Source organism: Drosophila sulfurigaster, chromosome 3 (genome assembly GCF_023558435.1).
Source record: "Drosophila sulfurigaster albostrigata strain 15112-1811.04 chromosome 3, ASM2355843v2, whole genome shotgun sequence".
Classification (NCBI taxonomy): Eukaryota; Metazoa; Arthropoda; class Insecta; order Diptera; family Drosophilidae; genus Drosophila; species Drosophila sulfurigaster.
In genome coordinates, this window is record NC_084883.1 from 52,008,103 (window position 1) to 52,026,799 (window position 18,697).

The following is an 18,697-nucleotide window of genomic DNA, read 5'->3' on the forward strand; positions in this document are numbered from 1 at the left end:
ATATTAAATTTAAATACCTATAAGTTATATTGTTAATAAAAAAGTGAATTGAAAATATAAATTAAGTTTTAAAAATGTAAAATGATGTATAAAAAAAGTAAGTACATAGTATAAGTTAAACTATTAATAATTATTGTAAGTAAATGTAAAATAAATTTCAAAAGTTAAATGGAAGTCAATGGAAATTAAATAAAACACATTAAATGTAACAATAAAAATTGGATTAAATCGTAAATTGCATAAAAAAATTAAAATGTTATTAAAAGTTAAAAAAATAAATACAAGAAAAAGTAAATTATATTATAGAATACTCATGAATTACACAAATATGTTCAAGTCAATATGAATTATGTGTAATATGAACGTAAATTACTTTAAATACAATTAAAAAAAAAATAATTATGATTATAAATAACTTTCAAGTTAATAAAAATTAAATGCAAGGAAATATAAATTTAATTCACGTTAACTCATTAAAAGTATACAATATTACTAAATATGAAATATAATATTTTATCATATCCTCGTATTCTTCAATAAAATTAAAGAAAAGATGAATTCAGAAATCAATAGAAGTGAACGTAAATTAGGAATTATAAATTTATAAATACATATAATATAATATAAATTAGGAAAAACAAATATGAGTTAATATAAATTTGATAAATAACTTTAAAATTTCTAATTAAATGCAAGTAGTTTTATATAAAATCTTAAAAATTAAATACATACAAGTAAATATAAATTAAGCTCAAGAAAATCGCTACCAAATTCAACTGAAACAGTTTTATTAAAAATAAACACATAATTCCCCCTGCCAATGGGTCGGGTGGTAACTTAAAAAAAAAAAAATACAAACACAAATATATAATTTCTTCGCATTATTAAATAAAATTATAGAAAAGACATGAATTAAATTAAATTAAGTGAAAAGTAAATATGAGCTAATAAAATTTTGATAAGTAACTTTAAAATTTAAAAATAAAGGTAAGTAGACTTAAATGAAATCTTAAAATATAAGTAAATATAAATTAAGTTCAAGAAAATCGTAAAATTTAATAAATAACTTTCAAATTTCTGAATAAATGTAACAAAATTTTAACAAAATAAAAGACTAGTATGATAAATATAAATGAAGTTCAAGGAAATCTCTAAAAATTAAACTGAAACCATTTTATTGAAACAAAAAAACCAATATTATATAATTTCATCGTAGTTTTAATTAGAAGACTACCACTAAAATTCTTAATCAACGCAAGAGCTAATAAACGTGTAACCGCATTATTAATGAATGCCTCACGCACTTTCAATCAAAGCAATCAACAGCTCTAGACAAATGTTTTAGCGCTAAAACAATGAAACTTCTGCACGTATAAATATTGAATAGATAAATTAGCTCAAGGCCTCGAAATCTCAAGGCCCGTCATTTGCAAATCTATTTGCTAATTATGCCTAAAAAAAAAGTTTGTTTTTTTTTGGGCTGAAATATCCGAAACAGTCGCGATACAAAAATCGCAAATGATTCAAGCGAGCGAGCGAGCGTTGAGTTCATATAAAGGGACAGCATTAAAGTCAATCTTTAGATATGCAAATTATTTTCTTGCCACCTTTTTATTTATTGTTGTTGTCACCGATGCTTTTGCTGCTGCTGCTGCTGCCGGACAATAAATCCAAATGATCCGATGTGAACACAGAGCGGATGAGCAAAAAGTTGATTTAAATGACAAGAAACTGCGAATTGGTTCAAGTTCAAAGACTGTTTGCTGAAAGCGGGTCAACTCAGTATAAAAGTGTGAGTGTGTGCAAATGTGTCTGTGTGTTTGGTTAGTGTAATTAGCTAAGTAGTTGTGCAGGGGGAGAAAGAGTTCAACTGTTTGTCCAGTTTCGAACACAGCGACAGCTTTGATCTCTTGCATAAGCTTTTTTCCGGCAGCAGCATTTCACATACACACACACACGCACACATGTGCACTTGTAACTATGCGAGTGTGTGCGTGTGTGTGCACCTGTAGAAAGTATGCAAGACAGAGATGACGACTGTCTCAGCTGTTGCGATCCAAGCACTTGGCTTATCTTCAAACAAAGTCAAAAACAACAACAACACTTAATGTTATTTGCTTACAAATGTTGTGTATTTGTTTATTGTCATTGTTGTTGTTGTGGTTGTTGCTGGTGTTTATCATGCTACATATGCAAATCAATTGATGCAAATACTGTGCCATTTAATTGATTTATGTTGATTTTGTGTCATTTGCATACGAACATTTCATAAGTTTTTTTTCTCTTGGATATTTCATTTGGATTTTTGATAGTCGATCGATCGATTTTTATGGCAGCGAAATGCATTTCAAGAAATTTACACAAATTTGCATTTTTCTTAACAGTTTTTCTCCAAAAAATTAAGTTGAAAATGCGATTTCGAAAAAAAACTCAAATTTGTTGTCATTAGGCAATGGCGCCCACAAATTCAACAAGCGTCTCTGCACTCTTGTTGCGTTACAACATGTTTATTAGTTGGCTCGACTTGTCTAGTCTTGGCGCTTGCTTTTTGTTTTTGCTTGCGACTTGTCTCTGCCTGTTGTTACTGTTGTTGCCATTGTGTGGTTGCATGGCTGCCTCTCGCTATGCGCCAGGCTAATAATAATAATGCAATTGCAGCAGCAGCAAACGAAAAGCGAAATGCACTTTGGCAATTTCAATTCCGAAAAATGTTTCACTTTATAGAATATTACTTAATTTATATTTCATATAAAACTTTTCACACATACTGGTAACACTTCTTTTTTTTTGCGATTTGCGTAAAATCCTGGCTGCTTAAGACGTCACGTCAATGGATATTTGTTGGGTTTGAGATGGAGTTCGGATCGACACGCGAACCGGGACGAACCGCGCAGCGCGAGCTCTGAACAACGAATGACGCAAAAGAGTTAACAAAAAGTGGCTTGAAAAAAATGTTAAAGAAATTAACTGGATTATATAACGACCACACAGAGCAGCAGCAACAGCAGCAGCAGCAACAACAATAACTGAGAGCAGCTGTGACGGCCCAAAACCGAATCCGAATGCAATCTGATCGGTTTCGGGCTGCTTAATGCTGTTGTTGTTGTTTCTGTTCGGTTGCCGCTGCTGCTGCGGCTGTTGCATGGAAGTGAACAAGTTTATTTTGTCGTTAACCGAAAGTGTACATTGGTCAGGCGAACCTTTTGACTAGCAGGCTTTTGCTAGCCTGCGTCAGCCATCAAAGGTAGCGGTATGAGTAGAGAGCTGCTGCTGTTGCTGTGTTGGGTAATCCCAGTTAGTCACTGAGTCCGTAAGTAAGTCAGTTATTCGGTCAGTCAGTCAGTCAGCCTCTCAGCATTAAGTAAAACACTCAACTGGGATAGCGAGAGATTTTGTGCCTGTTCATGCCGATTTCAGTTTGTTTATTTCACTGATTTGTCGAGTTGTAAACATTAATGATTAGGCTCATTGAAAACAAAGACGTTGAAACCCTCATTGCTCATAGCAAAAATTTGCATTTTCATGGCGCCCATTTTGAGATCAACAACAACAACAGCGACGTTGTTGAAGTAGTTGTAAGTTGTAGTTCAACCTTGAAATTGTAATCCCCCCACTACAAATATTACACCTTAATGATCGTGTTGATGCACAAGCTCGATCTCCAATTTGAAATTGGGAATTCGAGACGCGTCATCCACGCTGCAAACATGTTTGTTTTTCTCTTCTCTCTCTTCTCTCCGCTCTTCTCTTTGGAGTTTCTGTTAGACAATTGCACTAATGCTGGGCGTTGAGGTCAATTTATTTCTTGAAAAACGGAAAAGCGTTGGCTATTTGATTGTCATTAGTTTGATTTCATTTTCTGTTTTTTTTCTTCTCAATTTCGAATTTCGGGGCCAACCATAATGTGTGTGTGTGTGTGTTTCTTTCCCAATATTACGAGTGTGTTTAGCATAGGGCGTAGGCACTCTTAAAATACGTTAAAATCTATGTTAAGATTGAAATTTATATGTCTCACATTCCATTTTGTTGCAGTGTAACCAGTATATAGACTTTTGACTATGTGTTAATTACGAATTACGAGCAGAAGGGTGCAGTTGAGCTATGAGCTGATTTTTTCAATGTCAATTGATTGATCTCTGGTCTAATTAAGGCTAAATTGAAAAGTCATGCATTTCTGCATACCAAAAGACAAGTCAAGACATTTTTATAGATTGCTACTAAATAAATCGCTATCTGCACAAATATAAATTAGTTTGATTTAGGTGAATTGTTTTATGGTACCCTATCAAATTACAAGTTTGCACAGAAGTGATGAAGGTGTTGAAGGGGATATGAATGAGTTTAGTTGATATGTTATGGCGAAGTCAAACTTTTTGTTTGTCCTTCTGTTTCTATGTTGTTTTGGTTTCTTAGTTTACTATCTGCACTTATGAAACTTGCTGAAGATTCTCTTGTTTGTTTGTTTTGAAAAAAGTCTAATAGATAGTACTTTGTAGTTACTTCATCATATAACTTAGAAGTTGTATAATTTGTATTATTTCTTTAAAATCGGAAAACTATGTTATGAAATTCGAGTTATGAAAAAGAAAAACTTTATTTCTTGGAACTTTTCTGTTAAACTATAAATATAAAACAGATTGTTAAAATATTTAAAACTTCAAAGTTGTATAATTTGTATTAATTTTTTAAAGTCGGAAAACTATATTATGAAATTCGAGCTATGTAAAAGAATAAGTTTATTTATTGGAACATTTATGTGAAACTATAAATATAAAACAGTTTGTTAAAATATTTTTTTTGCCCGAAAAGTTTATTTACATCCTTTGTATAGAATTAATATTTCTTTTAAATGAGTTTGTATTTTAAACTAAAAACTACAGATTTCAAAAAGGTTTGTTGAAATATTGAATTTGCTAAGAAAGTGTATTTAAAAGTCGATAGCTTTTCTTTCTTGCTTGTGGATAAAGTTGATTTTCACCTTTATTTTGGCATGCCCAGTCTCAGTCTCAGTCTCAGTGTTGAGTCTTGTCTTTTCTTTGTTGCTCGTTTCCCCATTTTTACAGCCTGCGACCTTCAAGGCAGGTTCGTACCAGCTGATCGACCTACTGAGCGCCGCATAAACATTTTTACATTTTTATTTCATTTTTTTTAATTTTGTTTTTTCTTTTTTTTTTAACACACTTGTTGAGCTTGTGTAATGTGCGCACTCATCGTTGGCACGTTTTTTAATAAATCTGAGTGTCTTTTTCATATTTTTACATTTTGCAGGCATAACTTGTTTACAACACAGAGAGCGCAAGCGATAGAGAGAGAGAGAGAGACAGATACTCTGTCCAATTGCTCCACATGCCCATAAAGATGAACGGCGTCAAAATGTGAACAATAATATTTTTTAATAAACACATTACAGTGCATTCAAACACCCGTAAGAGGGCCAACTGCAAAACGCAGACAATAACAATTCGCAACGACTTCAATAAGCCGTAAACTTTTGTTTGGTTTCGTTTATTTTATTTTAGTCGTTTTTTTTTATATTTTTGGGAAACATTTTTCATAACATTGTCCATCACATGGTCCGCAATTTTATTTATTTTTTTGTGTGTCTGTCGTGATTTCAGTCTTAACTATAATTAACGGCATAGAAATTCATCCGTGTAGCTTAATTATCTTTCCCGAAATGGGCAATTTCATAGTTCCCTTTGTGTGAAGCACCTTCCAATTTTGTATAGCTTCTAGCGTTTTAATTTAATTACAACATGCGCTGCCGCAAGCTGATGTTGTCAAAAAGCAAAAAACAGGCAAAGGGCAGGTTTGCTTAATTTGGCAAACATCACATTTTGCATAGATTTTTGAGCATATTTAAAATTACGAGAACTTCATTTATCATTCCCATTAAGGTAAAGAAATAACCGTGGGCGTTGCACACGAAAAAACTAACAAACTACAGTTGTTGTGCATATATTTGCTTGAGACGCAAAACGATAAAGTTATCGTCATGTTAATGTTACTTTACAACAAAGTTACATCTATAAACAATTTTTTATTTTGTTTTACTTATGGAACGTATTGACTTTATCACTTGCCACTGCACTGTTTAAGTGTTATTGTTGAGTCTGAACAGTGATTGTTATAATTACACAAGATAATGCCACAACTCTTGAGGCGAACTTTTATTTTCTCGTTGTGGTTGTTATTGTTTTCTTTTTCGGTTTTACCTGCCCGCGAAATAGTAATTATGCTTTAGACAGCCGAAACTTACCTAATTGATTTTAATGTCGGCAACACCAGCAGTAAGCGTCAATTTTCCGTTTACACACGAGATTATTGTTTCGGCAAAAAAATTACAAAACTCGCAAAACCGCTTTTCGACAACGTCCGCAGTGTACAAAGGTTCGACGCAGAATCAAACAAAGCGAACAAATCATTTACCTAAAGTACAACAAGCCAGCTTTAAAAACGCTTTAGTGGAGAGCGGACGAAGTTGGCTGCCACTTTAAGTCGATAATTCGGAAATCTCTACAACGAGAGAGTTGTTCAATAAACACACAAAACATAAACACTTCAAAGCTGGTTTGAATTTCAAATCAACGTAAAAGAGGCGGCAAAGCGATAACAAAATTAATCGATAAGTTAAGCTTTGGCTATCGCTGCTGCTATTGTAACTTTACAACACTGCGTTTTTAAAATGGCGACCATCAGAGTTCCTCAATTGAAAATTCATTGTATTTTGTGTGATTGGTGGGTTTTTTCTTATATTTGCTTACAGTTAATTAACTATATTAAAGCTGCTCAATTAGTAACTATGTTTGATTACAATTAATTTCGCTTAAATACTCTATTTCTTTACTCTAGCATACAAAATCACAGTTGGTAAAGGAAACTCTTCGCTGAGAAAAACAACATTAACTGTCTAGAAGAGTGTTGAGCCGGATCCGTTAATGTTTTCGCACAGAATCATTTGCTGCACATCGCTAAACACATCACGAATGCAACGTGTGTCGGTGGCAACGGTGAAATGATAATAGCATTCCCTCTCCGAGGAGCTATAATCACACTGATTGCGGGAATTGCGTTTGAATTGCTCCTGGGTGATGTCCATCATCTTCTGCTTGATGAACATCTTGGTCCAGTCGGACTCATCGAAACAGCTTTGCTTGTGTTGCGGCCGTTTGCTAAAGTCCTCGAACTCCGGAAAATAATCGACAATATGCTTGCCGGCGCGTATCTTGCGCTCCATAATATCATACTTGTTGAGGAAGACGATCAGGCCGGCGGAGGCAAGGAAGCGATTCTGCCAGACGGCACGAAACAGATTGAGGGCCTCCTGTAGACGATTCTGGGTGGCATCCTCGCGCAGATTCTGATCGAATTCGCTGCATGAGATGAGAAATAGCACCGCCTGAATGCCTTCAAAGACCTGAATCCATTTGTTGCGCTCATCACGCTGGCCGCCCACATCGTACATGCGGAACTCCTGCTCGCCACCGCCCATGCTCTTGGGTATGGGAACGCGGAATGAGATTTTCGAGATGCCGGTGGTGACCTTTCTGCTGTGCAGAATGTCCTCCGTGCTGGGTATGTAATCAACATCGCAGATGCGCTCGAAATTGTCGAGAAAACTGTAAGAGAGTAAAGCGAAATTGTTAGTAAAGAGTTGAGATTGCGAATGGGTTATAAAGACTTACTATTTGGCGCTGTCGAGCAGTGGGAATTCATTCGAGCGATCGTAGCAGGCACGTATGCCGACATCGTTCCATAAAGTCATAACATGATCGCAGTACTCCTGGAATTAATAAATAAATAAACATATAATTAGATAAGTTTTTTTTCGTTTTTTGTTATGCTTAGAAATTAGTCATAGATATGAATGACGGGAGAAAACCCAAAAAAAAAAAGAAGAAACAAAAAAAGGGGAAAGGCTATTTGCTGATCAGCCGAATTATCTTATCGCTCCACGTAGCCAAAGGCTAAGTAAATGACCGACTAGTCGGTCGACTGGCTAAAACACATAATGATTCAGAGTCTAAGTCGTTGACAACGGCAACGAATGTCGCCAAACTGTCGGCGATTGTTCAAAGTTCCACACCACCTGCAGCAGAAGACTTCTGGGCAGGAAGTGATCGTTGTTTGCTGTTTCGTTGTTGTTGTTATTATGACAAAACACTTGTTGGAAAGTTTTTTAGACAAACCATTAAATATAATGGCAATGCAATCAATCAAATCACATTCAACGATAACAACAAAACACCGATCGTGCTCCTGATCGATGCATACGCCGAAGGAGAATTCCAATGTAGTTGAGTATTTGAGTATTTGTGTTTTGGTTTTGGAAACGTGCGACGTTGACGTAAATCTTGAGTATTAGAAAATCATTTGATGATATTGTCGCTCAAACAAACTGCGACAACATTTGAAGTGTGGAGCAGAGGATAAGATACTGTGGCCCATTGAGGGATTAAATTGACATCAGGTGGCACGTCATCAATTGAACGATTTCACGATTTCACGATTGCCTGTCACTCACCTCGTTAAAGTACTCGGGCGCATCGGCTGGCAGGGACAGGATGTAGTTGGCGCTGCGTTCGGTGGTCAGGCTGCCAAAGCTCAGGCCCAACAAACTCATCTGTTGCACCAGCTGAATGATGGAATCGTGGATGTTCTGATAGATTTCCGGTATCTTTTCACGCCGCTCACTAAAGTGACAAAGAACGAGCTGCTATAGACAACTATTCAATCAAGGACTCGACTTCGACTTACTCATCGGTGAATCCATTAATGTGCAGGATGCGCATTTGTTTAATGATCGTTGTCTTGCCCGATTCGGCAGTGCCAAGCAGCAGTATCTTTACCGTTGTGTCCTTGAAATTCGAGCTGAGATCCTTGATCATGTGATCATGATGGGATTGCAGCTCTTCACGTTGGTTCTGCATGCTTGATTGCTTGGGACCGCGCAAACAGCGCAAAAGTCTGTAAATACAAAACAACAGAAAAAAGACTATGACAATATTTGCATTGACTTTGTTATGACTTCTAAGGAAAAAGCGGCATGCGACACCACATAGAGCATACATATACACATGTATATATTACCATATAGTGGTATCAGAGTCCGCATCGATCTATTTATAGCAAATGGGTAAATGTTTGCTAAATTAAAGAGCACACATTTATTTAGCCATGATGCATGTATGTTTAATTAAAAGCACACACACATATATACTGGGGCATACGCTACGTATACGCAATAGATAAAACCGCAGAGCGAGACATAGAAAGATAGCGAGAAACTGGCTTGGAGTGAGGTGAGGTGAGCGGGGGGTTAAGGTTAACTGACGCATTCTGGCCAACACAAATTGGCAATTTTCAAAGTACTAGCAAGCCGAGTACATACAGCAATTAGGTGCAACTATTTGCGCTTTTAATTGGCATCGCGCTCAAGATCGAGACTCGAGACACGTGTTTTTCTGGTGTCTGTCTCGAGACATGACACACGTCGTCTGTCGTAATTGGATATGCTAGAGACGAAAGTCACACATACTTTGTTCTGTTTTTTGTGTTTATCAGAGGCACCCTAAATACCTTGTTTATGCACTTTGCACTGCGTGACTTGGTTTTTATCGTAGAAATCATTCACAGAATGTAACAAGTGTGTGCTGTGTGTGTGTGCTGTGGGGGGCAAGACAGGACGGCGATTGCAAATTTATAGCGCCAATTGAATTGGCGATTGCCCAAAAAGTTCGTGTGCCTGATATCCCCACTCTTTGGCCACGCCCCATCAGAGAGTGGGAGTGAGAGTGAGAGACTGAGAGAGAAGGCTTATCAAGGCGACGACGGGCGCCCCGACACTTAAAGATAGGGACAAAAAATACTTATCATGCCATTGGCATCGGCAAATTATTAACGGCACTCATTTCTCGTGCTGCGATCATGATTATGATTATTATTATTATAGCAGGGCTCCCTCGAGACTTGTCATCGCTCAAAAAAGGGAAGAATGAATTCCAGTTTAACCATAACCTATCCCCCTTTTAGTCTCCCCCACACTCAAGACTCAGAATGGGTTTATCCAGCTGACTCAGCTGCACTCTCGCTCTCATTCTGTGCATAATCTTTATCTTTATCGCCTGTAATTGATTATTTGATTTTAAGTGGTCCCCCCCATAAAGTGGTCATATGCCTCGCTTTTATGGACGTATTTACACAAAATCGCCAATAATTTGACTGGCCATCGATCTTCATTTCTAAATGATGTAATTAGCTTAGCAACAACGTTTTGTAAGTCGTTCATAAAAATCGAGAAGTTGTTATAGTATTTTGTTATCAAGTCGTAAAATTCTACTCTAGATTTCTACAATTAATAATCAACTTAGTTAATTAATATATAGTTTCACAGCTGTGTAAAAAGAAGACTTTAGCAATTGTCCATAAATAATGCAGTAGTTATCACTCTAATCTATTTGTCAGGTCATAAAGTGTGTTCTGTCTAGCCTGAATTCGTGTTCCTTTTTTTTTTGTTCGAGTTCCATTAATATTTAATAACTTGTCTAATTAAAATATAATGAAAATGTGAACTACTCAATTCGTTCACAGAATTGTGTAATAAAACCCATTGACACATTTACTAAATTAACTGATAAAAAACCCGAACATTAAATAGTAAGTATAATTTCGACTTATCACGATGATGATTGGCAAGAATAATGCCATTGAAATTCCTTGTTTAAATTTCAATCTATGGTTAAGTTAAGAATCTATTTGGAACAATGTCTCACCTTAGTTTCATGTTGAATAGTTTTGTTTCAATTTTGATAACTTCACTTTGTAGATTGTAAGAATTAAATAAATTCTTTTTGTTGCTGTTCATATATAAATGTTTTTTATTGCTGTTCTTGTTCTTGTTAATTTTCTTGTTGTTGTTGCACAAATCACTTGTTTTGCTGGCATGTAAGGTAGTCCTGAATACTTTGGAATTCTTGAGGCTTGTTTACAGTTTTGTGTTGGCCTTTTGTTTTATTAACACTCGACGCACTCTTCTTCACTTTTATTTAATTTGCAAACTTTGCTCAGGGGCTCTGACGATGCGAAAACACGTCTAACGTTCTATTATAGTATCACAGTACTGAAACGGCCAGCGAACCGAGCATTTTCTTAAATACTTATCAGTCGAGCGAGTCGTCGACTCCCAATCGACTCTCAACTCGCAATTCTCCGACACTCGACTCTCGACTCGACTCGACACTTGGACGCAGGCAGCTAAATCCACAGGGCCGATGCATGGCCCGATCATTTGTTAATTGCTTGTACGGCTGTACGAAGCAAGAATGTACAATACAATACAATACATTATTTGTAGCGATAAGATACCGAGTAGCACAGCTCGCTCTATGCCTAGGGGGACAGAGTGAGGGGGGAGGAAGGGGCGCAAGGCAGTTCAGCAAAAGAGTTTATCGATAGAGTGCCAACAATAGCACACACATAAAGAAAGAGAGTAAATCACGAGAGTTTTTTATACCCGCTACTCATAGGGTAGAAGGGTATTATAACTATGTGTCGGTAGGAAATGTATGTAACAAGTAGAAGGAGGCATCTACGACGCCATAAAATATATACATTCTTGATCAGCGTCAACAGCGGAGACGATCTAACCATGTTCGTCTGTCTGTCTTTCTGTCCGTCAGTCCGTATGAACACCTAGATCTCAGAGACTCTAAGAGATAGAGCTATAATTTTTTGCGACAGCATTTGTTCTGTTTGCATGCAAATCAAGTTTGTTTCAAATTTTTGACACGCCCACATCCCTCCCTGCAAATCAACAGAAATCGAATAACAAGCGTAATTTTAAAGCTAAAGTCTTGATATGTAGAATATAGTGATAGTGATACAGATATAGTTATTCCTGATAATTTGGTTGCAATCAGATAAAAATTGTCGAAGTTATTAAAGAAATACTTTTGTATGGGCAAAAACGCCTACTAAGCAATTAAGACCCCTAGTAATTATTTTGGCTAACAATATGGTATATTTGGCACTCTATAGTATAGTATATCTTGAATGTAGTACCACATTGATATACCAAATATACCAGTTGACACATTTTTTAATATTTGTATAGTATTATGTGGAGTATAATGTTGGTTTATTTTGAAGAAAAAAATACGACAATATTTATCTTTTAATCAAAATGGGTAACGGGTATCTCACAGTCGAGTACGCTCGACTGTAGATTTCTTAGTTGTTTTTTATTTTTTCGGGCGAGGAATGAGGAAACCTTTTTTGGCGTTAAGCGACTGTCCTCGACTCAATTCGCAAGTTATGAAGCCTCACATTTTGTTGTCATTTGTCGAGTGGAGGCGCTAATGCATTGCATATAGCAAGTACTTCATTAGTAGGCGGAGCACCACTTGCCAGTGGAATTATACCTCGTTGGTTGGTTAGCTTATGCAGATGCACTCACTCGCTTACATGGCAAATGGAAATGGGTCTGGTTGATAGCACGAGCTCACATTGTTTGTGGATGATTACAGCTTGTAAGGCAGCTGAGTGCACAACAAAACAATAACAATTCAGTCTAAACACTTCACTCAGAACAATGTAATTAAAATACCAGCCCCTAAAAAGCTGTATATCAGTAGCCAGCGGCAAGTTGTTGCCAGCCAGCCTACGTGGCGTATGCGTAACGTCGTATGGCGCTGTGCGTATCCGTAAGATTGGTTCACGGGCGTTCGTTAAGAATAACAACAACAATTATGATGATGATGAATGTCAATGGCATGCGCAATCTGTGTTATGCTGCGCAATGTCAACTCCCCAAAAAGTCCCCGACGTAGATCATCTTCTTTATATGTTTATATGTTCTTGAGACAACAAGAAATCAATGAACTTTCCGCAGTTGAAGAGTCATCGATATTGTGATATCTACATTCTGGTTAAACTAACGGTGCCATAAGGACAAGGTCACATGTCTGCGAACTGGAAATGGAAAGTCAACGTATTTTTTAACTGAGAACTGAGATTTCTGACGATTGTCGTCGTAGGTTATTGGTGGGGTATTTTATATATTTATTTGTTTATGTGCATTGCGTCTGGAATTGAAATCTGTGATACATATTCAGTGAATGGGCATGGCCGAATGGCAAATGAAGCAATTATTATCTGTTTACGGAAATTTTCCCTCAAATCGTAAAATGGGTTTATGGTCTTCCCCCCCCTTCTGACGCCCCCACAAAATGATACCCCAAAAAGCTGCGCTGTCATGAACACCGTTTGCTGCCTCCTGTTATTGCTTATCGTCATGCCGATTTGAAAGTGCCACAAATTTCGCAATAATTTGAGTAATTACAGAAAAAAAAAAAAATTGAAATAAAATCATAAAGTGCCTCGACGCGACGCTACGCGGCGATCGGTGATAAATTAAGTGATACATTATTCGGGAAATCGGTTCAAGAATTTGGAATATCAAGGCAAAGGAATTCCAACTATTTGTTTACAGCTTGTGGAAGTAGATTTATAGGGAATCTAATACTAACCTGAAAAACAAGTCGCCATTCATTTCCACGTATCAGTCTTAGCCACTTGACCAAGAGATATGCCAGATCAGCTCGAGGATTCCGTAGAAACTCACTCCAAACCCAAACCCAAAAAAACACGCGTAATTAGAACCTCACTCAAACACAACCGAATGCCAATTGCTTCATTATTCCCAATCGCGAAATGCGAAAATCCCGAAAAATAAACTAGTTAGCATGCTACAGACGATTGTAATCGACTGCAAGTTACCCGGAATACGTTAATTAATATTACAATGGAATGTAACAATAATAAATTTGATGTGTGAATAACTTCTATGTTTACTCTTCGATTACAATGAAATTTTCAGGATACATAAGTGAAGATAAATGTGTTAAGTGTGCCAAATTTCAGAGCTGTTACTTTCAAAAGTTCATATTTAAACATATATGATATGATTGTATTCAAAATTTGAATAGTAATCCCTAACGTTTTCATTTCTTATGAAGAACGTACTTGAATATCTACATACATGAAATCCGGATGTTGATTATGTTTGCTACTTGTTCACAATATTATTAAACACTTATACGAAACTAGATTCCAGGTATAAATACTCATTGTTAATCGCTCGGAAGAGAGCATGTGTTTATGTTATATAAATCAGATTTGAGGCGTTGCCATAAATTTATGCGATTTCGATCTTGAGCAGGCTGAGTTGGGCATGGCGCTAATCGCTAATCGCTTTGATAATGCTCTCTTCTATGCACTCCCGTCATGCAAAAAACTCTTGACAAGTCAATGCTGTAGATGAAACAAGGAAAAACACTTAATCAATATCTACAATTTCTTAGCCAAGAGCCAAGAGCCAAGGAATGCCATAAATACACCATTTTAAGTTGCCAACTCAATAATAAATGGCTTTTGAATGATTACTTGACTTTCCTAAACGCATTTGCCTTTGACCATATGGCTAGGCTATATAACATATGGTATCTAGCGTATGTGTCAGCTTCTTATCGTACCTAACCTGATTGTTTAGTTTAACTAAGCAGCAACTGTACTTTCTTCTAGAATTATCTAGTGTTAGGACGAACTTCTTAGTATCTGCGTCTGTTCTAAATACGAATTGTAGGTCTTCAAGGCAAGCCCCCTTTGTTCTGGAAAGCACCGGGAATGAGAATGGAGAATGTTAGAGATAATCGAGTTACGTGGTTTCTAAATTTAATTGTCTTTAGTTTGACTGCTGAGAAACGTGATCCAAACGATCCATAAAGTGTGACAGCTCCCCCAAAATGAGTGACTGAGTTTGTTCTGTTCTATTCTGTTGTGTTGTGTTCTATTGTGTTGTGATAGGAGTTAATAGTATTCGTACTCATATATCCATATCAGGCTGCACCCGCATGTACTTGATAAAAAACACACACTCGATAGAGTCAGCTCCCTCTATTGCTCTCTCTCTCTTTCTGTTGCATTGTGCTGTGTGTGTTTTGTCTAATTCGACAAACAGGGCCACAACAAGTTGTCAGATAATCACTAGTAATGGGAACTCCATTGTTGGTCTGGGGAGTGGATGGATGGAGGAGGTCCACAAATCGGAATCGGAATTTTTTTGTATTCTCTTTTTTTTTTGCAATGTTGACAAGCATTTGATTAAACGAGTCGCTAGCACGTTGCCAGCTGCTGATGATGATGATGTATGGATCTCTTGTGGATCTGATAGTAACGGCCATAGACAACAATAAGTTGAACAACAACTGAATCATATTTATTGACAGCAGATCAGAGCAAAGAATGTCATACAATTAATTTCAATTTCAAAATTGCCTGCGCAATACGCGTAATCCTCCGAGAACTTCGACTATTACCTATTTGATAAGTGTGAAAACGTTTTTGTCGTAAAGTATACAGAAAGTTCCATAACAGAATCCCATAAACCAATAAAACGATCAACTCACTTCAAACCTATAATTGGATTTAGTTAACCAACCCTTTTTATAACCTCTGCAAGGTCATTTTAATTTAATAAAAATCGATTTAAATGAACGATATTATTTTCAGCATTAACTTGGATTATTACTCATTTAATTTTCTAGTATTTCTATGAAATTTGTAGTACTTTATTGCTGTTAATCTGTAGTTAACAAATCGCCTTTAATCTGTAAGTGCATTTAATCTTCTGCCAGCATAAGATGTCATTTAATTTAAGTACTACCACAATATGCACTCGATGAAGTACCTAAGTCAGAAATGGCGCCGTACTAAAAGTAAAACAAACATTTCTAAGCCGCAAAACAAGGTCGTTCAGAATTAGAATAGAGTACTACTAAATAAGCCCTCCCATAAAGATGTTGAGATTAAGCGCTACTAATCGTATTTTAATGAATCGCGATCGTAACGATCAAGTGCCAACTTTACTGCTGCATATGGTACTCAAGATATTTTCTAAGTTGTACATTGAAGCCCTTCTAAAATCCACAAATATTTGCGTAAACCAAGAGTGTGAACCACCCAAAAGAAATCCATCATTGTACCGTTGTCTAGGCCCATAAGACTCTCTAATAAGTGCCAACTATCGTATCAGTGTATCAGTTAAGGGGTTCTTAAGGGGTATAGCCAGTTGGAACCTGATCGCTGATACGATCGTCGTGTACGTGTCACGTGACTTTTCGTCTGTTTTTGTTTTTTTCGGTTAAAATTATAATCTTAATCTCCGAAAAGTCTGCAAAAATATACGATTGGTAAAGTTCATACTCGATGGACACGTGCTGATGCATTGCAAAAACAATTTGCGTATCACTGGGATTATCTAGGTCAGTCTCTTGTACTCATAAAGCTACTGCAATTGAACGATCAGCAGTTCTGCAACTGATTGCAATCTGTAGACGGAAACAAAGAAATGTTCGCAATAAATCAATTATGTTCCATGTACTATCGATTATGTCTTGCAATATTGGCTACTAATGATAAACGACACTGCCAAAATTTTTATAGTCTTTAAAAATATCATAAATTATTTAAAGTTCTGCTTCAACAAATCATTTTTGTTTGAAGTGAAATTTTGGAGTTGCTCAACAAATAGAAATTTGAACTCTGATATTGTGAATATACACGATTGTAGATAGATAAGCTTAGACCTCCCAAGGTCTAAAAATATCATAAATTATTTAAAGTTTCGATTCAACAAATCACTTTTATTTGAAGTGAAATTTTGGAAATAAGCTTATAATTTGCCTATAGTGCGATATTTCACATTCGCCAAATATAATCAGCTCCTAAGGCCAAAAAGCGTTCAAGTACTATATGAAACTACCAGGTGAACAGAAATCAGCAGAAAGCAAGCGCTGTTTGTTGAGACTCACTCAAATTGTTTGAGTGAAAATTTTGATATTGAGTGACTTAGCTACATAGCTGATATGTTAAGATCTATATAATAACAACTAGTTATACATATACTTCTTAATCATTTTTAATTGTATAGATAATCTCCAAGCTTATCAAAATCTCTTTCAATATTGTTCCAAATTTAATTATTGATTATCTATCTTTTTGGGGTAATACGTTAAAATTATTTATGCGTTCATTTCTTTATCTAAATTCAGTCTGCAAGAATGCGGGCTAATGTGGGCTAATATTAGTTAACGACTTTTATAACAGTATTATCACACTCCGTACTTTATCCCTAACAATTCTTTATTTTTATGGTTTGATTTCATTCCATTAACAGATTGCAATTTTCCAGACATTTTATAGACGCAAATCAATTGAAAACTGAATCAGTGTTCCGACCAAGCATAAAAGAAATATCGATTCCATTGTACATATGTATAATAATAAATAACCAGAAATATCTCAAGTTTAAAATATATATATGTGTTATGTATATGGTATATTACTCTAGGCGAATTTAATATAAAAATCGAATGTATTGCGACAGCAGAACATAGCATAGGTGACAGTTTTACTGATCTCGTCCTCCTCTGCGACCCCGACCTCATTTCAGTATGGACCATTTGAGCTGCTCGCGCGCCGATTGAAGCACCTGAAATCAGATACCAGATCACAATTAACTAATGAATTGATAAATGATTGAGATAAAAACAAGAATGCATTTATGACTAATGAGCAAATAATACAAGTGGTCGACGTTTATTCAAACATTTCAAACGAAATACAAACTAAAAAGTGCAACTGTTTAGCGTCATGATAATTTAAGTATACAACAAACTAAAATATAAAATATTTTGTACATGTTTTTCATTCATGTACTACAACTAAAACTATATATGATTAATTCTTGCTTGATTGAGCGTGCGAGGGTTTCTGATATGACTACATAGTGTTTGATCTCGAGTAAAGAACGTAATGGAACTACCAAAATAGACCATTTAGTGTGTTAGTTACCTGAGCCACCGTCTGTTCGGCAATTGGGATGTCTTCGTTGCGCAGATCGACACGTTTCACCACAGACGATGGGTCTGCGTCCAAGATGATGCTACAAAATCAAATGGTAATTAATTGAATGCAAGTACAAATGGTATTTCCAAGTACTTTACCCGCCATCGCAGATCTCATCAAAGGCCAACATAATGATCTCGAGGTTCTCCAGCACCAGACGCTTCTCCACATTCTTTTTCAATATCAGACTGATGGAGTCGTAGAGACAGTTGAGCACTGATAGCAGAATGAGCTCATTTTCGTAGGCATTGCCCATAACGTAGAAAAATAAGTCCACGTTGCTTTTGTAAACACACGTCAGACCATCGAGCATGATGATTTCAGTGTTGGAGCGATGCGTCTTGTTGAACAGATTCTTTTCGAAGGCCTTCTGCTCCTTCAACGTGGACAATATGTTTTTGTCGTAGTATTTGGCGAGAATTCGGTTGCCATCATTGTCCATGATGCACATGCCTTTGATAATGTCCTGCAAGCAAAATTCATATTAAAAATTTGTTGCACCGCAATATAAACAATAAAAATTATAATTTACCATCATAAACCCGTCCATTTTGCCAGCAAAACACAATGTGACCGTACCTGTTAAATGACACTGTTACTGAATAACAGTGCCAAAAGAGTAATGCCGCTATGTTACTTAACAGTACGCAGTAATATTTTCTGTTAACAATAACACTTTTTATTTCATAAATATGAACATTTTAGTTTAATTAATAAAATTAATTGTTAAAAG

General features: G+C 36.1%; 2 protein-coding genes across 3 annotated transcripts; both read right to left on the reverse strand.

Annotated features, from left to right (window-relative positions):
- Positions 1-6,730: 6,730 nt before the first annotated feature.
- LOC133839835 (guanine nucleotide-binding protein G(f) subunit alpha) lies at positions 6,731-13,652 on the reverse strand. Of its 2 annotated transcripts, none has more exons than XM_062271451.1 (5): positions 13,527-13,652; positions 8,758-8,967; positions 8,525-8,693; positions 7,686-7,783; positions 6,731-7,619 (listed from the first exon to the last, which is right to left on the reverse strand). In XM_062271451.1, the coding sequence occupies exons 1-5, from the start codon at positions 13,547-13,549 to the stop codon at positions 6,911-6,913; spliced, it is 1,209 nt and encodes a 402-aa protein (XP_062127435.1). In that variant the 5' UTR covers positions 13,550-13,652; the 3' UTR covers positions 6,731-6,910. The 2 variants fall into 2 exon arrangements, with proteins under 2 accessions (XP_062127435.1, XP_062127434.1); XM_062271450.1 differs by lacking the exon at positions 13,527-13,652 and adding an exon at positions 10,773-11,183 and having other exon boundaries at positions 6,732-7,619.
- Positions 13,653-17,358: 3,706 nt separating this feature from the next.
- Positions 17,359-18,651, reverse strand: LOC133839867 (coatomer subunit zeta-1). Its single transcript, XM_062271487.1, has 4 exons — positions 18,497-18,651; positions 18,063-18,430; positions 17,911-18,001; positions 17,359-17,548 (listed from the first exon to the last, which is right to left on the reverse strand). The coding sequence occupies exons 1-4, from the start codon at positions 18,512-18,514 to the stop codon at positions 17,501-17,503; spliced, it is 525 nt and encodes a 174-aa protein (XP_062127471.1). The 5' UTR covers positions 18,515-18,651; the 3' UTR covers positions 17,359-17,500.
- Positions 18,652-18,697: the final 46 nt, after the last annotated feature.

What these genes read in the sequence shown, in the direction of transcription:
- LOC133839835 (XM_062271450.1), bottom strand. Translation starts at nt 10,864, where the DNA reads ATGAACAGCAACAAAAAGAATTTATTTAATTCTTACAATCTACAAAGT. An exon ending in CTATTCAACATGAAACTAAG is followed by an intron (nt 8,968 to 10,772) that starts GTGAGACATTGT and finishes TTGTATTTACAG; the next exon opens with ACTTTTGCGCTGTTTGCGCG. An exon ending in CGCCCGAGTACTTTAACGAG is followed by an intron (nt 7,784 to 8,524) that starts GTGAGTGACAGG and finishes TATTAATTCCAG; the next exon opens with GAGTACTGCGATCATGTTAT.
- LOC133839867 (XM_062271487.1), bottom strand. An exon ending in GATGAGATCTGCGATGGCGG is followed by an intron (nt 18,002 to 18,062) that starts GTAAAGTACTTG and finishes TTGATTTTGTAG; the next exon opens with CATCATCTTGGACGCAGACC. An exon ending in CCGAACAGACGGTGGCTCAG is followed by an intron (nt 17,549 to 17,910) that starts GTAACTAACACA and finishes ATCTGATTTCAG; the next exon opens with GTGCTTCAATCGGCGCGCGA.